General features: G+C 36.8%; 1 protein-coding gene across 4 annotated transcripts; it reads right to left on the reverse strand.

Moving 5' to 3' along the window:
- Positions 1-4,184: 4,184 nt before the first annotated feature.
- LOC140852235 (probable pre-mRNA-splicing factor ATP-dependent RNA helicase DEAH4) lies at positions 4,185-18,101 on the reverse strand. Of its 4 annotated transcripts, XM_073245210.1 has the most exons (6): positions 18,032-18,101; positions 6,958-7,118; positions 5,317-5,492; positions 5,208-5,232; positions 4,922-5,102; positions 4,185-4,806 (listed from the first exon to the last, which is right to left on the reverse strand). In XM_073245210.1, exons 1-5 carry the CDS (start codon positions 18,090-18,092, stop codon positions 5,073-5,075), a joined length of 453 nt encoding a protein of 150 aa, XP_073101311.1. In that variant the 5' UTR covers positions 18,093-18,101; the 3' UTR covers positions 4,185-4,806; positions 4,922-5,072. The 4 variants fall into 4 exon arrangements, with proteins under 4 accessions (XP_073101311.1, XP_073101308.1, XP_073101309.1 ...); XM_073245207.1 differs by lacking the exon at positions 5,208-5,232; XM_073245208.1 differs by lacking the exon at positions 5,208-5,232 and having other exon boundaries at positions 4,185-4,810.
- Positions 18,102-19,202: the final 1,101 nt, after the last annotated feature.

Consider the following 19,202-nt stretch of genomic DNA (forward strand, 5'->3'; position numbering starts at 1 on the left):
GCATGATTGTTTTGCATACCGGTCAATTTTAGACTTTTAGCATACTGGTCATATGCAAAGCACTATGCATGATTATTTGCACCTGGAAACCACTAGCAAATAATCGGTTCCTTCAAAAAATTTCTGGGATAAAGTTGCATGATGTTTGGTATATATCAAATTTTTTATATTTTGTCATATTCATTTTTGAATAGTTAAGATATTGATCATTGTATTCCTTCAAAAAATTTTAATTTTTTTAATAATTTATGTTCTTATTTCAACAGATTATTTTATTTATGTCTCATTCTAAAATGGATGAAAATGAGACTGTTCAAAATATAAGGGATGGAGATGATAAAGATGAAGATATTATTGAAGCTATTGAAAGTGATAAAGGTTCTAAAAAAAGATCATGGATATGGAATCATTTTATCGAGGAAAAAAAGTCTGATGGGTCAATAACTATATGCAAATATTGCAAAAAGGTATTAAGTGGCAATACTAAAGGAGGAACAAGTCATCTAAAACGACATCTTGAAAATATTTGCAAGAAATATCAAAAGAATCCGATGAATCAAATATTTATAGTAGCAAGTTCAAAAGATCCGATGAAGTCTTTTAAATTCAATCAAGAAGAGAGTAGAAAATTGCTTGTAAAATTTATTATATATGCCGAACTTTCATTTTGTATTATTGAGCATCCTATTTTTTCTGATTTTATAAGATCTGTTCAACCGTTATTTAATGTTATTAGTCGTAAGATAGTAAGAAGTGATTGTATAGCTTTGTACCAAACAGAAAGGAAAAATTGCATGATACATTTAAGAAATTAAATTTCGGATTAGTTTTACTACTGATATTTGGACATCAAATCAAAAAATTGGTCATCTTTCTCTTACGGCACATTATATTGATTCTGATTTTCTTCTGCATAAGCGGATAATTAATTTCAAGAAACTAGCATACCCTCATACAAGTTTTACAATTGAAGATGCTATTAGAAAGTACCTTGCTGAATGGGAATTGGATTCTAAAATATGTGCCTTTACTTTAGATTATTGTTCCATAAATGATGCTGTAATTAGAAGAATTCAACATCACTTTGGTCATGGAATGTTATTTGATGGAGAGTATAGTTAGATGCTGTGCATACATATTAAATATTATGGTTCAAGATAGAATGAAAAAAATTCACGAAGCCATTGAATGCATAAGGGAGCTTATTAGATATGTGTCTGTATCTCCATCTCGAATGCAAGGATTTAATGAAATTGCACAACATATGAGATTTCTTATTAAAAAAAGGCTCACTTTAGATGTTGCTACAAGATGAAATTCTACTTATGAAATGTTGACTGATGCAATTACTTATAAAGATGTTTTTAATAGATATGCAACCGAATATTCATATATATACCCCACCAATGATGAATGGAAACAAACTGATGTAATTGTTAAATTCTTAGAAGGCTTTCTAGGCCACTAAAGTATTTTCTGATTACAAGTATCCCACATCTAATTTCTATGTAAAAAAAGTTTGAGAAATTAGGGCCTTATTGATGCATGGGAGTATTGATACTAATGATACACTAAAGCAATTGACAAATGAAATGCAAAAGAAGTTGCAATATTTTATTGGTCATTGCTTCTATTTTGGATCTTAGATCAAAATTGATATTTATAGAGTTTTGTTATCAAATGGCATTTGATGTGGAAGAGAGCAAAAAGAAGATTGATGACATTCGTGTTTATCTTTATAAATTTTATAATGAGTATGTAAATGCAACAAGAGTGCAGCCTTCTGTAAGTTCAAATGAGCTAACAGCTGATTTTGATGGACAAAGTCATATAACTTCGGTTTCTCCTTTTAACTTGAGCAAAATAAAATTTAGTATGGATTTTATTCAGTTTAGAAATTAAAGTTCTTCGAAAAGGCCAAAAAGATCAGAGCTAGATAGTTATTTAAATGATGATGTACTTTCTGATATGAGGGACAAGCAGTTTGATATCTTAGCATGGGGGAAGAGCAACACAATAGTCTATCCTATATTATCGAGAATGGCTAGAAATATTCTTGTTATTCTAGTCTCTACTATTTCATCAGAATCGACATTCAGCACGGATGGTAGAGTTGTAGACCAGTATCGGATTTCATTGAGTCCATCTACAGTCGAGGCTTTAGTTTGTACCCAAGATTGACTTCGTAAAAAATATGATGAAAGTATATAAATAATTTAAATTTATGTTATATTTTTTATTTACTCATAGTATTTATATTTTGAAGATTTATGATTGATATGTCATATGTATCATGTGTGTTAACAGTTACAAGTAGCTCAAATTTTTTGAAGTTGAATGCGAATGATGGTACCCTAGAGCGAGCCGAGCAGTAAAGTTGGGATGTGGATATAATAATATGTAATCATCTATATAGTATTTCTATAATCTATATAAAATTATAAATTTATTTATTTAACAATTTCATAGGTAACCATCTATATATTTTTAAATTTTTGGAGTTGCAGTTTGCACTATGTACACGCTGTCCGAAGTTATATTATAAAAAGTGTTTGCCAAGGTACTTAGCAAATTCTTTTTCAATTTTCAATTGTTCTGTAGCTGTGAAGCATTTAATAAGTCAAACTCTTATGTTCTTCTGTTGGTCATATTCTTGCTGCATTAATTAAATTTTTTTTTTTTTGAAGGCTCAAAAGAAAAAGGTATCATGCTGCGGGCTTGTGAGCTCTGCAACAGCTTTTTACAAAGCAACAGCTTATTTTTGGAAATTTGTTAGCAACAGCTTCTGACAAAGGAAAATCTCTCAATCTGTGATTGAAAATCAAATTTAAGGAGGTTCTTCACTGTTTGACAGCTACTAACTGAAATCTGTCCTTGGGAAATGAATATTTGTACGCATAAGAATTTTTGTAGAGGGTACACAATGTGGCAGATCTTGATAGTCAGTTTGTCTGATGAGCATACTATTTGCTGAAATTATCTGGCAACTCTAGCTGTCATGCGACATATAAATATTAAATGTGTTATATAGGAAGCTGAAATGTTTGAATTCTATCGCTTTGGACGGTTTATATTTGCTTTGCAGAAAGCTCAAATATTTTGCCTTGCTTCTCTGGTTCATTTTTGGCCAATGCTCTACTACAGGCACCTTTTCTCTTGCCACGTACTCCGTTTTTCCCCCCTCCCAGTGGGTAAGCATACCCAAGAGATGTTTAAAGGGCTTTTTTATGGACCTGTCATTAGAATGTTAGTTTTTAGCAGTTAGTTGGTGCCTACGGCCTACCCGTAAAATGAAGAATGTTATACTCTAGCAGTTAGTTCATGCTGCGGAATTTTGGTTTAAACCTCTGCTAACCTGTATGCTAACGGCCAATGAATACTTTGTCTCCCGAGAAGGGAGCATAACCAAACTCCAAAATGACTCATTTTTTGGCTGTTTTGGCTGTTTTTAGAGAGACTCGTTGCTGCAGAATGCAGATGGCCACTTAAACTTGAGATATGTTGCTTCTATCTATTTTACACTCGGCTGGATAGCTGAAATGAAAAACTTACTTCAGAAAAGTTTCAATAACATTTGACGAGCGTGCAAAGACAAATTTATTTTAGATATCAGTGTTATTTTAAATATCTATTTGCCATTCGTGAATAATTTATATTTCTTTTAATGTCTATTTGGACTTGATTCGGATTTGAATGCGGGTTTCATTCGGGCTTGAACAATAAGCTCATTCGAGCCTAAACGTGGGCCAAATCTGATTCGAGCTTAGATGCAGTCCGGCCCAATCAGATTCGAACCCGATCCGAGCTTGGGCTTAGACCATATATTTTAAAAAAATTCGAAAAAATTTGAACTTAAACCTGACCTGAAGCCCGACAAAAAATTTAAGCCGGGCTCGGATAAGATCTGGCCCAAGCCAGCCTGGCCTGATTCCAGCCCTAAGACCAACAGAAGCTCTGCTCCGCTCAAAATAAGGAGTGGGCTATTATGGGCCTAATTCCAACCCATGCCGGGCCAATGGGCCAGGCCACTACAATGCTGGCCAGTCAATGGACCGGGCTGGGCCACGTTCTACATTCCAGGCCAATTAACGGGCCGGGCCAAACATTTATTTAACGGATGGCTTCCCGTAATGTTTTATGCCCCGTTAAGTTTGGCAGTGCCAATTGAACGATGGCCATCCTCATATACGAAAGCGTTGCTCATTAACCACCAGAACTGGCAAGCAAACTATATCCACCGTAATATGTAGATGCTAGATGGGCATCTTAAGCAACACAAGTGATAGAGACAAAAGGAAAAAAAAAAATCCTAACAGAATGGATATAGTCCTTCAAACATAGGTGCCATAAATGTCCAGAAACTCAAACGCGCATCAAGTGGGCAGCTATGTTCATGCAAAGATCACCGTGTCTGCTGACAAGCATGCAACTACTTAATTGGCACTTGTCTCCGTTGCTCCTCAATCTCCAGTAAATAGAGATTAATGTGAGGTTCCACTTATTTACCATGAGGCGAATCAGCACGCAGACTGGTTGGCAAATGGCTGGATCCAGGTGATCATCACAAAGTATGGGATGCTAATCAACAAGATGGACAGTGCCCATTTGGGGATTCCCTTCTTTTGTTATCAGAAAATAAAAAAGACATGCAAACGTGTTACCCCTTTAGAGGGGCTCCCAATATTGAAAAGAATATTACAGTTCATCAAAACTTGGTGCAGTTTTACAAACGTATGATTGCTCAGTGCATTGAAAAAAAGTTATCAATTCCTTGTGAATTTCTCCTATAGCTTCGACATAAACATTCTAACTTCCTCAAACAAGAGAGAGAGAGACAGAGAGAGAAGAATAAAAGAAAATTAATAAAAGAAAATCTCATTAATGGAAAAGATACAGAAACTTTTTTTTATAAAAAAAATACCTTTTGTCATGAAGGATGCAGTTGCTATCTCTTTGCTTTTCGGGCAAGATAACGCTCACGAGCTGCCTGAATTTTACTATCCACCGAGTCTGGTTTTTTGCTATCATTACCCTCCTTCATGGGTGAGTTCGTTAGTTTGTCCTTCGTGGGTTCACACCCCTTTGAAACGCCGGCACCACCACTGTATCATTCAAACATATTAATGTTCCAAATGTTGGCTTTGGTTTGTGGAGACAGATTATCTCCAAAATGGAGCAAGATATTGATGCAAATAAATCAATCTTACTTGGCTTGGAAAACAAGTTAACAGGCTGAGTAACAGAACAAGGAATATTAGAGGTAAATAATTGTCCACAAACTTCCATTTTAATTTTAGGAATTTCAGTTTTCATTACCTTAGTCTGTTGGTGTCCATTTTCTCTAGTTTCTTTAAGATGGGCAGAACCCATGACATTTCAACTGCACAGACATTTCTCATGAAAGGGCGAGAGGTATTTATGAGTTCGTGATACATGACATAGTCTGGCAACTGCCCATCTTCATCAGCTTCTAGAACTGAGGATGGATGTACCTGCCAAATTGTGTAAAAGCCCTTACAGGTAAAATTTCTCTCACTTCATAGATGAAACCATGCGGTGCCAAGTGGATGCTGAAATTTGTAAAGCAGCAACACATAAAGCTATGATCTCACAACAAAGAAAATTAGAGAATTTTTGACTAAAACCAATAAGAAAGTAACCATTGTTATCCAAGGAACATAAGGATAAACCTACAAAGGATAAACGACAGCATAACCTCAATTTGTTAGAGAATGAAATTGACAATCTCGTGTTTTAGAACATGAACTGGATGTATTTTTTGTCAAAGAAATTCCAAATGTTTAACTCCCACTTTTATCTCTGATGAATTGCCAAGATGCAATAAGATCATCAATAAGATTGTATCAGTGTCCAGTAAACCTTTGGTGAATCATCATCGTTGTTAGGTCACAAATATGAACTAGATTGTTGGAGATCTGGCACGAAACTAAGAGGTAGGAATGGAGGTTACAAATGCTTGGATTATGTGGAAATACCATCTAACAGGATTGCCAGATCCACCGGCTATGGCACTGGCTATTTTAGATGTCTAGACATCATAACCGAGTTCAACTACAGAGGAAATATTTTTTGTCCTCACCAACAAGTTCTGATTCAGAACATGTTTCCATTGTATATATTACTTGCTGGAAGTTGGGAAACCAGACAATTGGCGCTGATAAGTTTATTAGAGCTTCCATCACCAATGCAGCATATTATTTTGCTGAAGCAATTTTTCTTCCTCTAACTAAATTTCCCATAAACTTGAAGAGAAGGATCTATCTACGAATCTGGCCTATAAAATGTCTCTTGGTTCGGAATCAATTGTCGAACTTAAATTCTACTTGTTGAGCATAGCTTTAAATAAACCATCCCATATGGCTATCAAATCGAATTACATATATATATATATATATTATATATTTACGGGGACAACTAGAGCTTTTGTACATTTTCATTAACCCACGAACAAGATATATGTTGTGCGCGTGCTTGCAGAGAGTGGAAAGGGATCAGTAACCACTGGTACTCCTTTGTGCATGTTATTTGAAGACATACATACTGGTTCACGAAAGAAGGGAAGAAACAATCATCATATTTGACTTATAAAAGGAAATTCTTGAGAAGAACTGTTTTGAAAATAGTCAAAGTAAAACAAAATAACAAGCATATGGGCAAAGGGAATACAATCCTAAAGCAAATCTTTTGCACTATCCCTGCTGTAATATTTATCGAATGTGGAGAGAGATAAAGACATCTCAAACAAGATGATGTCCACTGCATGAAATCGAGATGCACCTGTTTAATACAATTGATAAATCTTCCTAACCATATGATTTTTATGGTACTCTTTCGATACAAAAACATATATATAGAATCTAGTAGCGTATTTTCACCTATGCATAGTATAAATATGATGGAAATCACTCATGTGCTGGTGAAGAGAGTAAATAATACCTGCACAAGTTGTGACCTGTAACCAAGTGTATGGTAGCCATTGTGATGCAACATTCGCTCGGCCAGCTGATTCCCATAGCCCATGCACAAAGCTCTCCTCAATTTTTGGTAGTCCTTTTCACCCTTTTTATATCTTAAGCTTGATTGTACATCCACTGGCCCTAAATTTGGAAAACCAGAAGTCAAGAAATAGAAACATCCTAACTCTCTTCTAGGTAAATTACAACCAGTATTTTAGAGTTCCAAAACAGAGGTTGGTGCAACTGTAAAGTTGCTCTACTGTGACTTAGATGTCATGGATTCGAAGTACACAAACAGCATCTTCATATGTCAGGATAAGGCTGCGTACATCTGACGCTCCCCAGACCTGGCTATGGCCAGCATTATGCACCAGACCGCCCCTTTTTTTATTTTGGAGTTTCAAACTGTATATAGTTGAAATCTTCTAATACATTAAAGGGGAGTTCAGAGCACTCTCTTGGTGACGTGTGGCACCTATTTAGAGGGTTATAAACATCCCCTATACAGTAAAAAGAAAAAAAAAATATCATGCTTCGACCAATATTAAGATCTCAAAACCTCAAGGGCCCAACTCACATCACCACAACTCGCACAAAGTCCCATATGCTTGAGAGAACCCCAACAGAACCTAAGAAACCCTTCCAATCTCCCTCAGGTGCTCTCCTTCCTGCAGATCTCCAAAAAAGAGATCGCCATGATTTGCACAAAATCCCATATGCTTAAGAAAAAACCCCAACCGAAATCCCTAAGAAAACCTTGCGATCTCCCTTAAGTGCTCTCCTTCCCACAGATCTTCAAAAAAGAGAAGCAATGAAAAGAAAAAAAATGATCAATCTATGTGGGAAAAGGTCATACCTTTTAATTTTGAGAAAAATTTCAGAAACACCCCTCAACTTCACCCAATTTCACTTACATTCCTTCTACTTTGAATAGTGTCAAACTGACTCTTCTAATTATCTATATGTTTTAATATGGTCCAACCGTTCACTTATCAATCAACAGTATTAGCTTTTTCTCTCAATAGATAGAAATGCCCCTTGCTCAAGGGTGGGCTTGGAGGAAGAAGATGAGAAAAGAAATGGATGAAGAAGGGGAGGGTAAAGGGGCTATCGATGAGGATGGATTAAAGGAGGACAAGGAGAAGAGGATAGGGAGGAAGGGGAAGGAAAAGATCGATTGTCGATGAAAAGAGGTGGAGATGGAGCAGACCACCATGAAGGGGGATGGCTTATGGGTGACTTAGAGAAAGAAAAGAAGCGTAAAGACGGAGGAATGGAAGGAGATGGAGAGAGCTGCCATAGAGGAGGAGAAATGGATAAGAAGAAAGAGAAGAGGGAAGGATGGTTGCCGGTGAGAAGGGATGGTGAGAAGAGACAGATGTAGAAGGGACCGTCGTAGAAGGATAGAACTCATGGATAGATTTGGAGAAAAAAGATGAGAAAGAGAAGTGGATGAGGAAAGAGAGAGGAGAGGGGCCATCGATAAGAAATAGGTTGGAGGACAAGGAGAAAAGGATGGGGAAGCAGGGGAAGGGAAAAGATGGATTGATGACAAAAAGAGATGGAGGTGGAGGGGTTGTTGTGGAGGGGGATGGCTTATGGATGGCTTGAAGGAGGATGAGACAGTGGAGGAATGAATGGAGGTGGAGGGAGCTGCCATAGAGGAGAATTGGATGAGGAAGGGGAAGAGGGAGGGAGGGAGAGAAAAAGAGGGACGCCGACAGTGGAGAGAGCAATCAGAGAGGGAGAAAGCAGGGAGGTGGAGATAAAGATATTTTCGTCATTTATAAGATAAAGATATCATATGATGGTCACGTGACATCATTTCGTTAATAGAGATAGACGACTGAACCATATTAGAATATATCGATAACTAGAAGAATCAGTTTGATACATTTTAAAGTACATGAATGTAAATGAAATTGGACTAAAGTTGAAGGACTGTTTCTATAATTTTTTTTAATTTTTTTTAAATTTTTTCTCTATTTTCATCGATTTTTCCTATGGTTTCCCCTAGTATTTCCTCTATTTTTTCTGTTCTTAGGAGTCTCGATTAAGTGGGAGGCTTCGAGCGGCAGAATAGGGAAGTTTAGACAATGGTCAGGTTTTGTGTTGGTAGTTTAAAAGGTATAGATAAATTATCAATTAATTTAAAATTAGATATCAACTATGCTTTATTAATTTAGGTGGTTAGGCCATCCAAAAATTTAGAGTTCAAATCCTTTCATCCTCCAATTATATATATATATATATATATATATATATATATATATAATCACTTTGGGCACTGGCTACCCGAGGGCAAATCCCAAATCCATTCCCGAATAGATTTTAATTTTAAATCATAAGTCCGTCTCAAACTTTATAGGATATTGCTAAACGGATCCTATTAAGATTCGGGATGGATCAGATATCCAAAAAAATCCATCCAACTGTCATCTCTAAGCCCATTATAACATTAGATGCAGATTGATCCATTGCATTTTCGGGCTCATGTCTTGTATTTTAACATGATTTTTTTGGATTTCTCAGACGAATTTCAAAATTTGTCCAAATGTATAAAATATTTGGATTTATTATATATGGGTGAAAAACATTTGAAGATTTAAAAAAACTGATTGTATTAATTGAATGACACTAATTCATCAAAAAAGATTTTTTTTGGATTTCTAAGATTAATTTTAGGATCCTATATTGAAACGTATAGAAAAATTTAAATTTATTACATGTGGTCCGAAAAACATCCAATAATCAATATAAATAAAGTTGATAATTTTGGTTGTATGAAATTACAATGTGTATATATGTATTTGGTTTACAAAATTGATAATTACAAAAATAAATTTAAAATTATGGATTATATTTGCTAATTGATTTTAAGATTTAAGATTTAATAATAAATTATCTGTTTATGGGCTTAGGTCTGCTCAAGACATGTTGGATTGAACCAATTTAGTGGCATCCTACACATTGGGCTCGAAAAATCAATGGCCAAGGTTGGATTAAAATATGAAGTTTATTTATTTTTTCGAATTGAGTGTGGGTATATTGTTAGTTCAACTAGAGGTTGGTTTAGGGTTGGATTGATAATATTTTAGATACGCGATAATATTTCATTATATCCAATAACTTGCATACACAAAAAATTCTAAACTATTTATTACTTTTTAAGGGATGAAATTCACATACAAGATAAGTTTAAAATCAATTGAGACCTCTTATAGTTAGTGGTACAAAGCATGTTACAATTGCAGGGTTGCAATAAAGATTTACGATGATATTTTCTGGTGCAATCAATGTGGTAAAAATGATCATCCCCCTCTACCATGGTAAAGTTGCAATACATGTTTTAACGCTATATTTTATTTACTAAAAATGAATACATTATTTTTATTAAAAAACAACTTTAATATATCTAGTCTCAAGGTATAAATTAAATAGTACTGTTGAAGATGAAACTGATACAACAATCATTATAATTTTTGGAAAATTAGCTCACTAACTAATTGATGTCCCAGTACTTACTCTTGCAATAGACAAAAAATGTGACAAAGTTAGTCTACCAGTTGTTATTAGAAACATCCCTAGTACTTAATCTTACAATAGATAAAAAATGTGACAGATTTAGTCTACCAATTGTTATCAGAAACATCCTCAATCACGCTTATATGTTTTAGATTATATTCGGTTCGCAAAATTTCAATGATAGCATGCATAATTTAAGGTCACCAACATATTTTCAGAAAGTGAATCTCGACTTAATAATTTGCCAAAATGTTCTGGCTCTGAACCTTCATATTAGGTTCCAAAAGAATCTATTATTTAACTTTTGAAAAATAGATTCAGACTGAATTTTTCAAGAAAGTCCTAAAAAATCCTTGAGCACAACCCATAACACACCTTAATTATTAGTCTTTTCCTCTTTTCTTTTTTATTCCGTTAGAGGTAATTTAATTTCAAACAATATGACTTATTTACTCAATTATTTTGATTCATATTTTGGTTTGGAACCGTCTTAATTCAATAATACTCTGGTAAAATTTTTTGATATTTATATTTCCAATTTAAATGAAGAGGTTATGGAAGATGAAGATTAGCATGGATGTAAGTTCATTAGTTAATGAAAACACTATATGTTACATTGTACATAAAAATCTATATATTGACAAAATATTTTGAATTTTTTCTTTGATTGCAGCTAAATTCTGCCATTGCAAAGCGCGGGTTACATACTAGTATATATATTAAAGTTGTTTGGCATATCCATATGTAAACATCGTACATGAGTGCTCATGGCATTTTGCAATGGAAATGTATACAAATCCTCCAAAGGAAGATTTATTTGTGCTATTTCAACTCCATTTTCTTGTCAAGTCACATGTAATTGCTCACATGATCAACAACCAAGCCCTCGGCAACTTCACAAACTTGACATGCAAGATGGACTCATTATTGCAAATATATAGTGTTGGACCAAAAATTTTGTATCACATTTTGAGGCACTTCCTCAACATGCTCATCTCACAAGCAGGCTATTATATCCATCAAAAATTCACCAAAAGAGCTAAATGTTTGCATAAGTTTGTCAAACCTATTTCAGCATAAGGAGTCTTGTATCCAGGTAGAACTTGTAATTGACATTGGTGTATGTTAATCTAATAGGACCATTCCCATGTGATTTAATTGCAATGGTTGCATTTGACTCCAGTTTCCCTTATTGGTCTAACATGCTACAAGTATTGCTAACATCTTCTTGTGCCCTCTAATGCTTGATGCAACCCTCTTACGATCCATTCTCACTATTGGAGCTTGTTGGTAATCAGTCCTCCATGCATAGAAAGCACCATCTAACAGCATTCTTTTAACAGTTTGAAAACTTAGCAATTTAATAACGAGCAACCTAATTCTTTCCTTCTACAGTCCTTGCAGTTGATATACACATAATATTTTTCCCACTTTACTATGGACTACAATATGCATCACTAGTCTGATATTTGTTACAGCTATTAATTTGCTATAATTTAAGCTTTACTTGGAAAATATATCCAGCCTTCCATTTGCATAGTGCAAAGAGCACCCTCATCCAAGATGTATGCTAGTCAAACACTTCAACCTACCCCAGCTAACTCATATGCATGCAACATGACACAACATGGGTATACATACAACCAAGGAACACCAAATCGACCAAAACTGAGCAATTCAGCCCATATTGAACCAAACCAATGCAGCCTAGGATGGTTCAGCTACTCAGGTCAGTTCGTTCATAAAGCCCTCTCTACCTCATTCAGCTGAAAGTTTGAAAGAGTTTGACACCTCTCTTGCTCACGCTCTTACCCCCCCCAACCCCCCTCGGGGACATTGACCGGCTCTCCTCTCCCCTTTTCGACGCCAACTGGTGCCCCACTACTCTCTTCGATGCCTCAGTTAAGTTCTCTCTCTCGAAAGGGTTTCATCGCTGCTCCCCCTCCTTTTCAATGCCGACCGACACCTATCTCCCCTCTTCGATGCCAACCGACACCTCTCTCCCCTCTTCGACATCATCCCGTCATCTCTCTCTCTCTCTCTCTAGGGGTTCTGCCACTCTCTCAATAGGAGTTCTACCACCGATCTCTTCCTCCCTCTCCTTCTCTCCCTCTCCCTTTTTCAGTATGCCCCAGCATGACACAAGACAGACTTGTATCGTACCAAACTAAGCACTAGCTGGGATGAGCCCCAATATGATTCCGACAAACCTTGCATACAACACATAGGTTGCAGCTCCCCACCAATGGCAGAGATATAGTAACATGTAGGAAGAAGAATCTAGAACCTATAAATAAACCTAAAACACTCAAAACTAGTACTATATCCAATGAAAATGATTTAGAATTTACCCAATCGTCTTTTATCATGCAACCCTTCCTCAGCACTTATCCCTAAAAAGCTGCAGAAAATTGTGTTGTGAGCTACTCGACACAACATCCTTGCCCTGTTAGTTCAAAGCTTAAGCTACTACAGCCTAAAAATACTAGCAAGTAGCAAGCTTGTGCCAATAAATGTGATGCTCCTTAACAACCATACCCCAAAAACAGTTCATAAGTGCACTCATTTTTACATTAGATACAGAACAATTATAGCCTCTCTATAGGCGCACAACAGATTGATGGTGAAACGAAAGGCTGTAAAGTATTTATTAATTGGTTGGGGACAAAATTGGAAAGTAAATAAAAAGCAAGTTTAAAATTGGAGGAGAGAAGGCTTGACTCTTCACTACAGTAGAGTTGAAAAGCCAAAGACAGGTGCAGGGGTGTCACATTATATTAGTAGCCCATTAGTTGTATTTCGCTTTTGCTTTATTATAAGCACCGCACAGTCTATAAGCATCCATACTCCAATTGATGAGAACTTTTGCATGATTAAAGGAATGATATAAGTGGAGTGGCAGCAAAAGCTATACCATCTATGCACACACAGGTTGCTCTGTTCGTGTAAATATCTGAAACAACCATGAATACAAGGATTCAAGTACAACATCAGTACAATTTATGAATCTGACTTCTCACAAACATTCCCAATGATGACAAAGGCAAGTCTCCAATCCTTGTACCTAGGTTAAGCAGCCATGAAATCTGCTTTGTTTATCAGGAGAGACTTCAAGGTTTTCTTCAGACCTATGTTGTGTTGGAAAACAAGAGAGATGGAAGGGAGAGAATGAGAGAGAAAGTAATGCAAGGTTTGCCAATGCAGTACCTGACCCGCTATCATTACCATGCTGGTATATTGTTGATACACCTCATACAGGATTGGTTCAGCATACTAGGATTTGGTACGTCCCCATACTTGGTCTCAGTTTGGCACCAGTATGGTACAATACGCTCAGTACTGGGTGGATGCACCAGTATGGAAAACCATGCCAGCAATATATCCTAGAAGTGTCAACCTCCTAGCTTTACATGGAGTAGGGCACTCATCCTATTCCACCCATTTGTGCCCTCATCGTCAAATTAAGATGGGAAGTGCAGCCTTGTTACAAGGCTTCCTAAACTGCTCTCTCCACCCCCACCCCACCTGGGCCACCCCCCTCCCCACTCACGGACCTTAAATATTAGGATATGGGGATTGCACTCCCTCATCTTTTAAAAGATGGGGCACATAAGTTGCCCCTCTCCTAAAGAAATTTGTACTCAGAAATAACAAAAAAAGAAAGAACCAAAAATACTCCTATTAGACCCCTTATCACCTATGATGATGAGATATAAAAAAACAGACAACTTGAATAGTTCTCATCAATGATCTGATCTCTGCAACTCCAATGAGAATACCACCCACAAAAAGGGCCAACCACCATGCTCACAGTTCACCATATCTAATTTGGAACCTTTGGAGCTAATTATGATTATGAGAACTTCTGAATTTATGCTTTGTTATACCGTTAGGAGTCCGTCCGTCGTAGAAGCTCGTCCGATATCTATTCGCTATGGAAGTTCGATCGAGGTCTGGTTCTTGCAGAAGGCTGAAAGGAGACCGCTTATTATAGAAGCTCGATCGAAGATCGATTGTCGTGGGAGCTAGGAGTAGCGATCTGATCGGTGGGTCCTGTCCCACTGTAGAAGCTCGTCTGGGATCCAGTTACGAAGAAGCTCGGCTGAAGTCTACATGTAATGAAAGTTCGGAAGAGGAGTGTTTACAATAGGGGCTCGAATGAAATTTGCTTACAGTAGAGATCCAGAGTAGACCGCAAGCGGTAGGAGTTCGAAGTAGACCGCCCTCTGTAGGAGTTCGGGGTGGACCGTCCGCTGTAGGAGTTCGGGGTGGACCGCTCGTAGTAGAAGTTCGGCTCTCACAGGAGCCCGACCGAAATCTTGAAGGTGGTCGACCGCCGTAGAAACTCGGATGGAATCCGATCTCTGTGGAAACCTCGTTGTCGAAGAAGGTCGGATATCGACGGAGTCCGGAAAGAGTTCGGAGAATAGTTGGTCACTGTAGAAGATCGGCTAACAGTGAGGCCTAGAGAGCCTTCGGAGCGGCACGGTAGATGGATGGAGAAGCTCATTGTCGGAGAAGTCCGAAAGCTCGGACGGTCGGGGGGGGTTCAGAGAGACGCCACACAAGGTCGGAAACCGGAGAAGCCCTGGAAGGGTCAGTCTTTTACAAACTTCGGCCGGAGGGGGGGTATCTCATACCCAACAAAAACCATTGATCCCGATGTATTGAACACTTGATATTTGATTGAATTTACATATTATACACCTTTGAAGAGGGAGAGGCTAAAATGCTTTCCCCCTTTGAGAGAGAGAGAGAGAGAGAGAAAGGGAAGAGAGTCATCTACATGATAATTATCTAGATCTTAGTATTTATAATGCACTACCCAGAACGTCTACTTGTTAAAACAAATAGATATAATTAAAGAGACAAACCACGGTGCACACAAACAAATTGTAATGGAGTAAAAAAAGGAAAGAAAGAGATTTGATAATTGAAATCAAATTGAGCCAACTTCATGATGATATTTGATATATGAATATACAAAGTTAGGCTCAGCTTGGGAGTGTCACTAATGCCCACAGTCTCATCTCTTTCTAGATTCAACCAAGACTTAGCCCAAATCCATATTTCTTGCTCAAGTATGGGTCAAAAAATAGACCCATAAAACCTTTTGGCTTCAAGTGTGGCTCTGGTAAATTCTTACCCAACCTAATTAAATGTTCTGAGGGGAAAAAAAGGCCTAATCATAGTTAACTTATATGCTTGATTTTTATGAACCCAACTTAAACATTCAATTAGTCAAGCTATCTCATCCATATCGCAACCCAAAAAGAAAAGAAAAGGAAAAATCCATCTCATGGCATTATGCATCGAAGTGGAACAAAATATTTTGAAAAGAATCACGCTGAAACTTGAGTATATCATATTAAATACTAAATAACAAGGAATACAAATAAATATATTGCTTCGAGTATTAAAATAGAGAAAGATACCGATAATTTGATGGAATTAGAAAAAAACTAAATAAAAAAGAAGGAGAGCACAGAACTTTTAGGACTACTTATCTTCATTTCACCCTTGATCTATCTCCTTTCTTGTTTCCTAGAAACGGAAATGCAAGGGCATGCTAAGATCTCTTCTTCTTTGAAAGTATAGCTTCAACAACAAAATCGCGCTGCTTTCGTCAATCATTGTGCTCATGCTCTTAGATCAAAATAACTATTTGTGAATGTACCCTTCTTATAGCCTTGTATATGACTCCAAGGTCTTGGCATACATAGATGCCCCCCTTACTGCCTCTGTAAAACTCTTAAATAACCAAGGAAGCCAGCGTGAGTCTTGCATAAACTCCACCTCCCTGTCTTATCTCAAGTTTAAGATTTTATCCTCCCCCAACCACAACTAGTAGATCCAGTAACTTTGAAAGGATGCTTGGTTGAAGGAGTGGAGGTCTGGAATCAGAATGGGAATGGATAACTCCCATTCCAATTGTTTGTTAGAGAAATCCCATTCCGATTCCGATTCTGATTTCAGGATGGAATGAGAATGATCCAATCTATATAGAACTCAAGCTTACTTTCTTCTATGGATTCAAATTTTCATTCCAATTTCGATTTCGATTCCCGTCACAAATCAAGTACTTCAAAGAATTTAGCCATTCCGATTTCCATTCCAATTCTAATTCTGATAGCGAACCGTAGGAGATGCATTTTTTAGAAGAGCCCAACACTAAAAAAAAAGATCTTATACATTGAAATGGATCAGGTCATTAAAAATGGGACTTTATGCATGGCTCTCCATGATGCGGCATGCTTGATTTTTCTAGAATTTGCCAGCGTCTGTATGTTATCAAAGCTGCAATTCATTGAGCTAATACCCACCCAACCCCATCTAAGATGGAGTCTAGACTCCCATCCTAGGAGAGGCTAGGATCACCAAAATCAAACCCCAAGACTCTTGCTTAGGGGACAAGAGCCAAGAGGTGCTACCGTCGGAACTAAGATAGGGTGGTACTATTATTGAGTCAATGTTCATCATATATGATATCGAGACATGTTGGAAATTGTTATCTAGCAATCCATAGGAGGGGCATTGGGCAGCTGATGGTCCAAGAAATGATGGTCACAAAATTGTTTTTCAGTCAAACCCATTCACTTACAAGAGGATGACTTGTTTCATTCTGAGTATCCCCAATGAGAAGAATGTCCAACAAATTATTTCGAACTAGTAGGCCTAGGTGGCTGAATCAAACCCCACCCTCCCCTCTCGGGGGAAAAAAAAAAAAGAAGAAAGAGAAATTAAGAATTCATATTTTCAAAACTAATGAAGTACCAAAGCCTTCTCTAATTGCCCTCCTTTTACCCTTTATCTGGATTTGTTTTAGGAACCACTTCAATGGCCGATCAGCCAAAGAATTCCCTAGTTAATCCACTCAAAGAAACTCCCTTTCACTTACTCAAATTGGTATTAGCCATACATCAGCTTCATCAAAGATAGCCATTATTGCAATGCATCCTTCAACTAATGGCATTTTAATGATAACTAATAGTGTTAGTTGTTACAATGATGTTTTGAAAACTTCAGTTGAGACAACCTCGATGAACTTTTATGGGCCAATGGTAATGAAGCCTATGATAGAAGATCCTGCAATGAGTTGATCTTCAATCAGAGAATTCTTTTCTCCTTCCATCACATCCATCCTTTTAACGAGCATCTCCTAAAGCACTGAATTACCATCAGGATCAGCATTCACCTTCTCTTGAATCCTTTAAAAGCCAAATCATAATAAAACATATGAAGTTAATTGGAACAAGTAACTTTTACCTATATAAATCTGCAATATATATTTTAAGATCTTGGAAACAGATGCATAGTTGATTAGGTGATAATTTATGACCTGGTAGAGTAAGTGGATTCTTGAAATTATAGTTCTACTGATTAAATCTATCCAAACATGCCAACAGGCACATCTCGCAAGCTCTAGGCTATCTAACAATGGAAGAGAAAAGAGATTTTTTTTTTCTATGAAGGCAATACGCACATAAAATAATTTCTAGTTAGAAAGCCATAACAGATTGAATCCTGACCTTTTGCAATCTTCTGTATTATCTGAGATAATTGCTTCCTAACATCCTTGCAGAACTTCATGCTTCGTACCTACAAAAGGTCCATAAATTGTTTAATAGCATCTTTTACCATTAGGAAAAGAACAACCCACAAAGTAAAAAATGTAACGCGCGCTGCGCGCGCACACACACACGCTGGTTCTAACTATTTGTCTGGCCTAGTTTTTTTCTTTTTTCTTTTTTTTTTTTTTTGACCATAAAAATGGGGGAACCTATAGATGACACTTCTTGAAAATTAATACATAATGCTATTTAAGAACTATAAGAATATGGATTCTACAGTTATGTGAAAATACAGTAATAGAGGATTGGTGAAAAAGGCATGAAGCAAAAGATAAACATTTCATTTTATATATTTTGAGACTTATGGATGTTAAATACAATGGATCTGACTAGGTTTTTTATAAACGCAGCTCAAGACTATGGAATTAAATCTCTACCCCAACCAATATAAAGGGCAAATACTAGAAGGGCTTCATGATAGATTGCAGTCTTCCCTACTAATGACTACTTATCAGCATGAATTTGGATTAGAAACGAATATAAGATGTAAATAGAGCAGAAAAAAATCCTCGCACAGAGGCAAAAAAAGCCTAAGATGAGAATGAAGGGGTAAAAATGCATACATGATACTTGGAAAGTTAACATGACAAAAAGTGAACCCTTCCCTTGGCCAAAAGAATAAAAGGGAGCTGCTAGCAGTAGCATTAATTAGCACAGCTATACGAGACATAGGCGGTCATCAGTAGGGAAGGATTACAATGCAGCTGTAGTTGGGAAAGAAGTATGCAGTTCAAATTTTGGCAGTTTGAAGAAAGAGACAAGAAGAGCGTAGTGATTGTCTCAAGTTTTGCAACACATTGTCTAAAATCCAAAACCAAAAGCGAATTCATGAATAACTATGGATCAATATGATGTGCAATTAGTCCTGATAATTTTGTTTATGAAACAGGTAGCTAGATGAGCTACAAGCTTCAGCTGTAAACTGAAACACCTAATCTCACAACCAGGCCACCTGAGACAGAGTATCCAGCATCAGCTCCGCTATCAGATATTGTTGATCAAAGGTGGCAAAACTGACAAATACAGCATCATCATAAATTCTTGACCCTAATATCCTCAAATCATGGCT

The sequence above is a fragment of the Elaeis guineensis genome, chromosome 10 (assembly GCF_000442705.2).
Source record: "Elaeis guineensis isolate ETL-2024a chromosome 10, EG11, whole genome shotgun sequence".
NCBI lineage: Eukaryota > Viridiplantae > Streptophyta > Magnoliopsida > Arecales > Arecaceae > Elaeis > Elaeis guineensis.

Bases quoted from the DNA above. Each gene is read 5' to 3' on its own strand.
- LOC140852235 (XM_073245207.1), bottom strand. From the start codon at position 18,092: ATGAAGTTCTGCAAGGATGTTAGGAAGCAATTATCTCAGATAATACAG. The intron at 5,493-6,957 runs GTATTATTTACT...ACAATTTGGCAG, and splicing joins ACAGGTCACAACTTGTGCAG to GTACATCCATCCTCAGTTCT. The intron at 5,103-5,316 runs GTAATGAAAACT...TGAATGATACAG, and splicing joins ATGGACACCAACAGACTAAG to TGGTGGTGCCGGCGTTTCAA.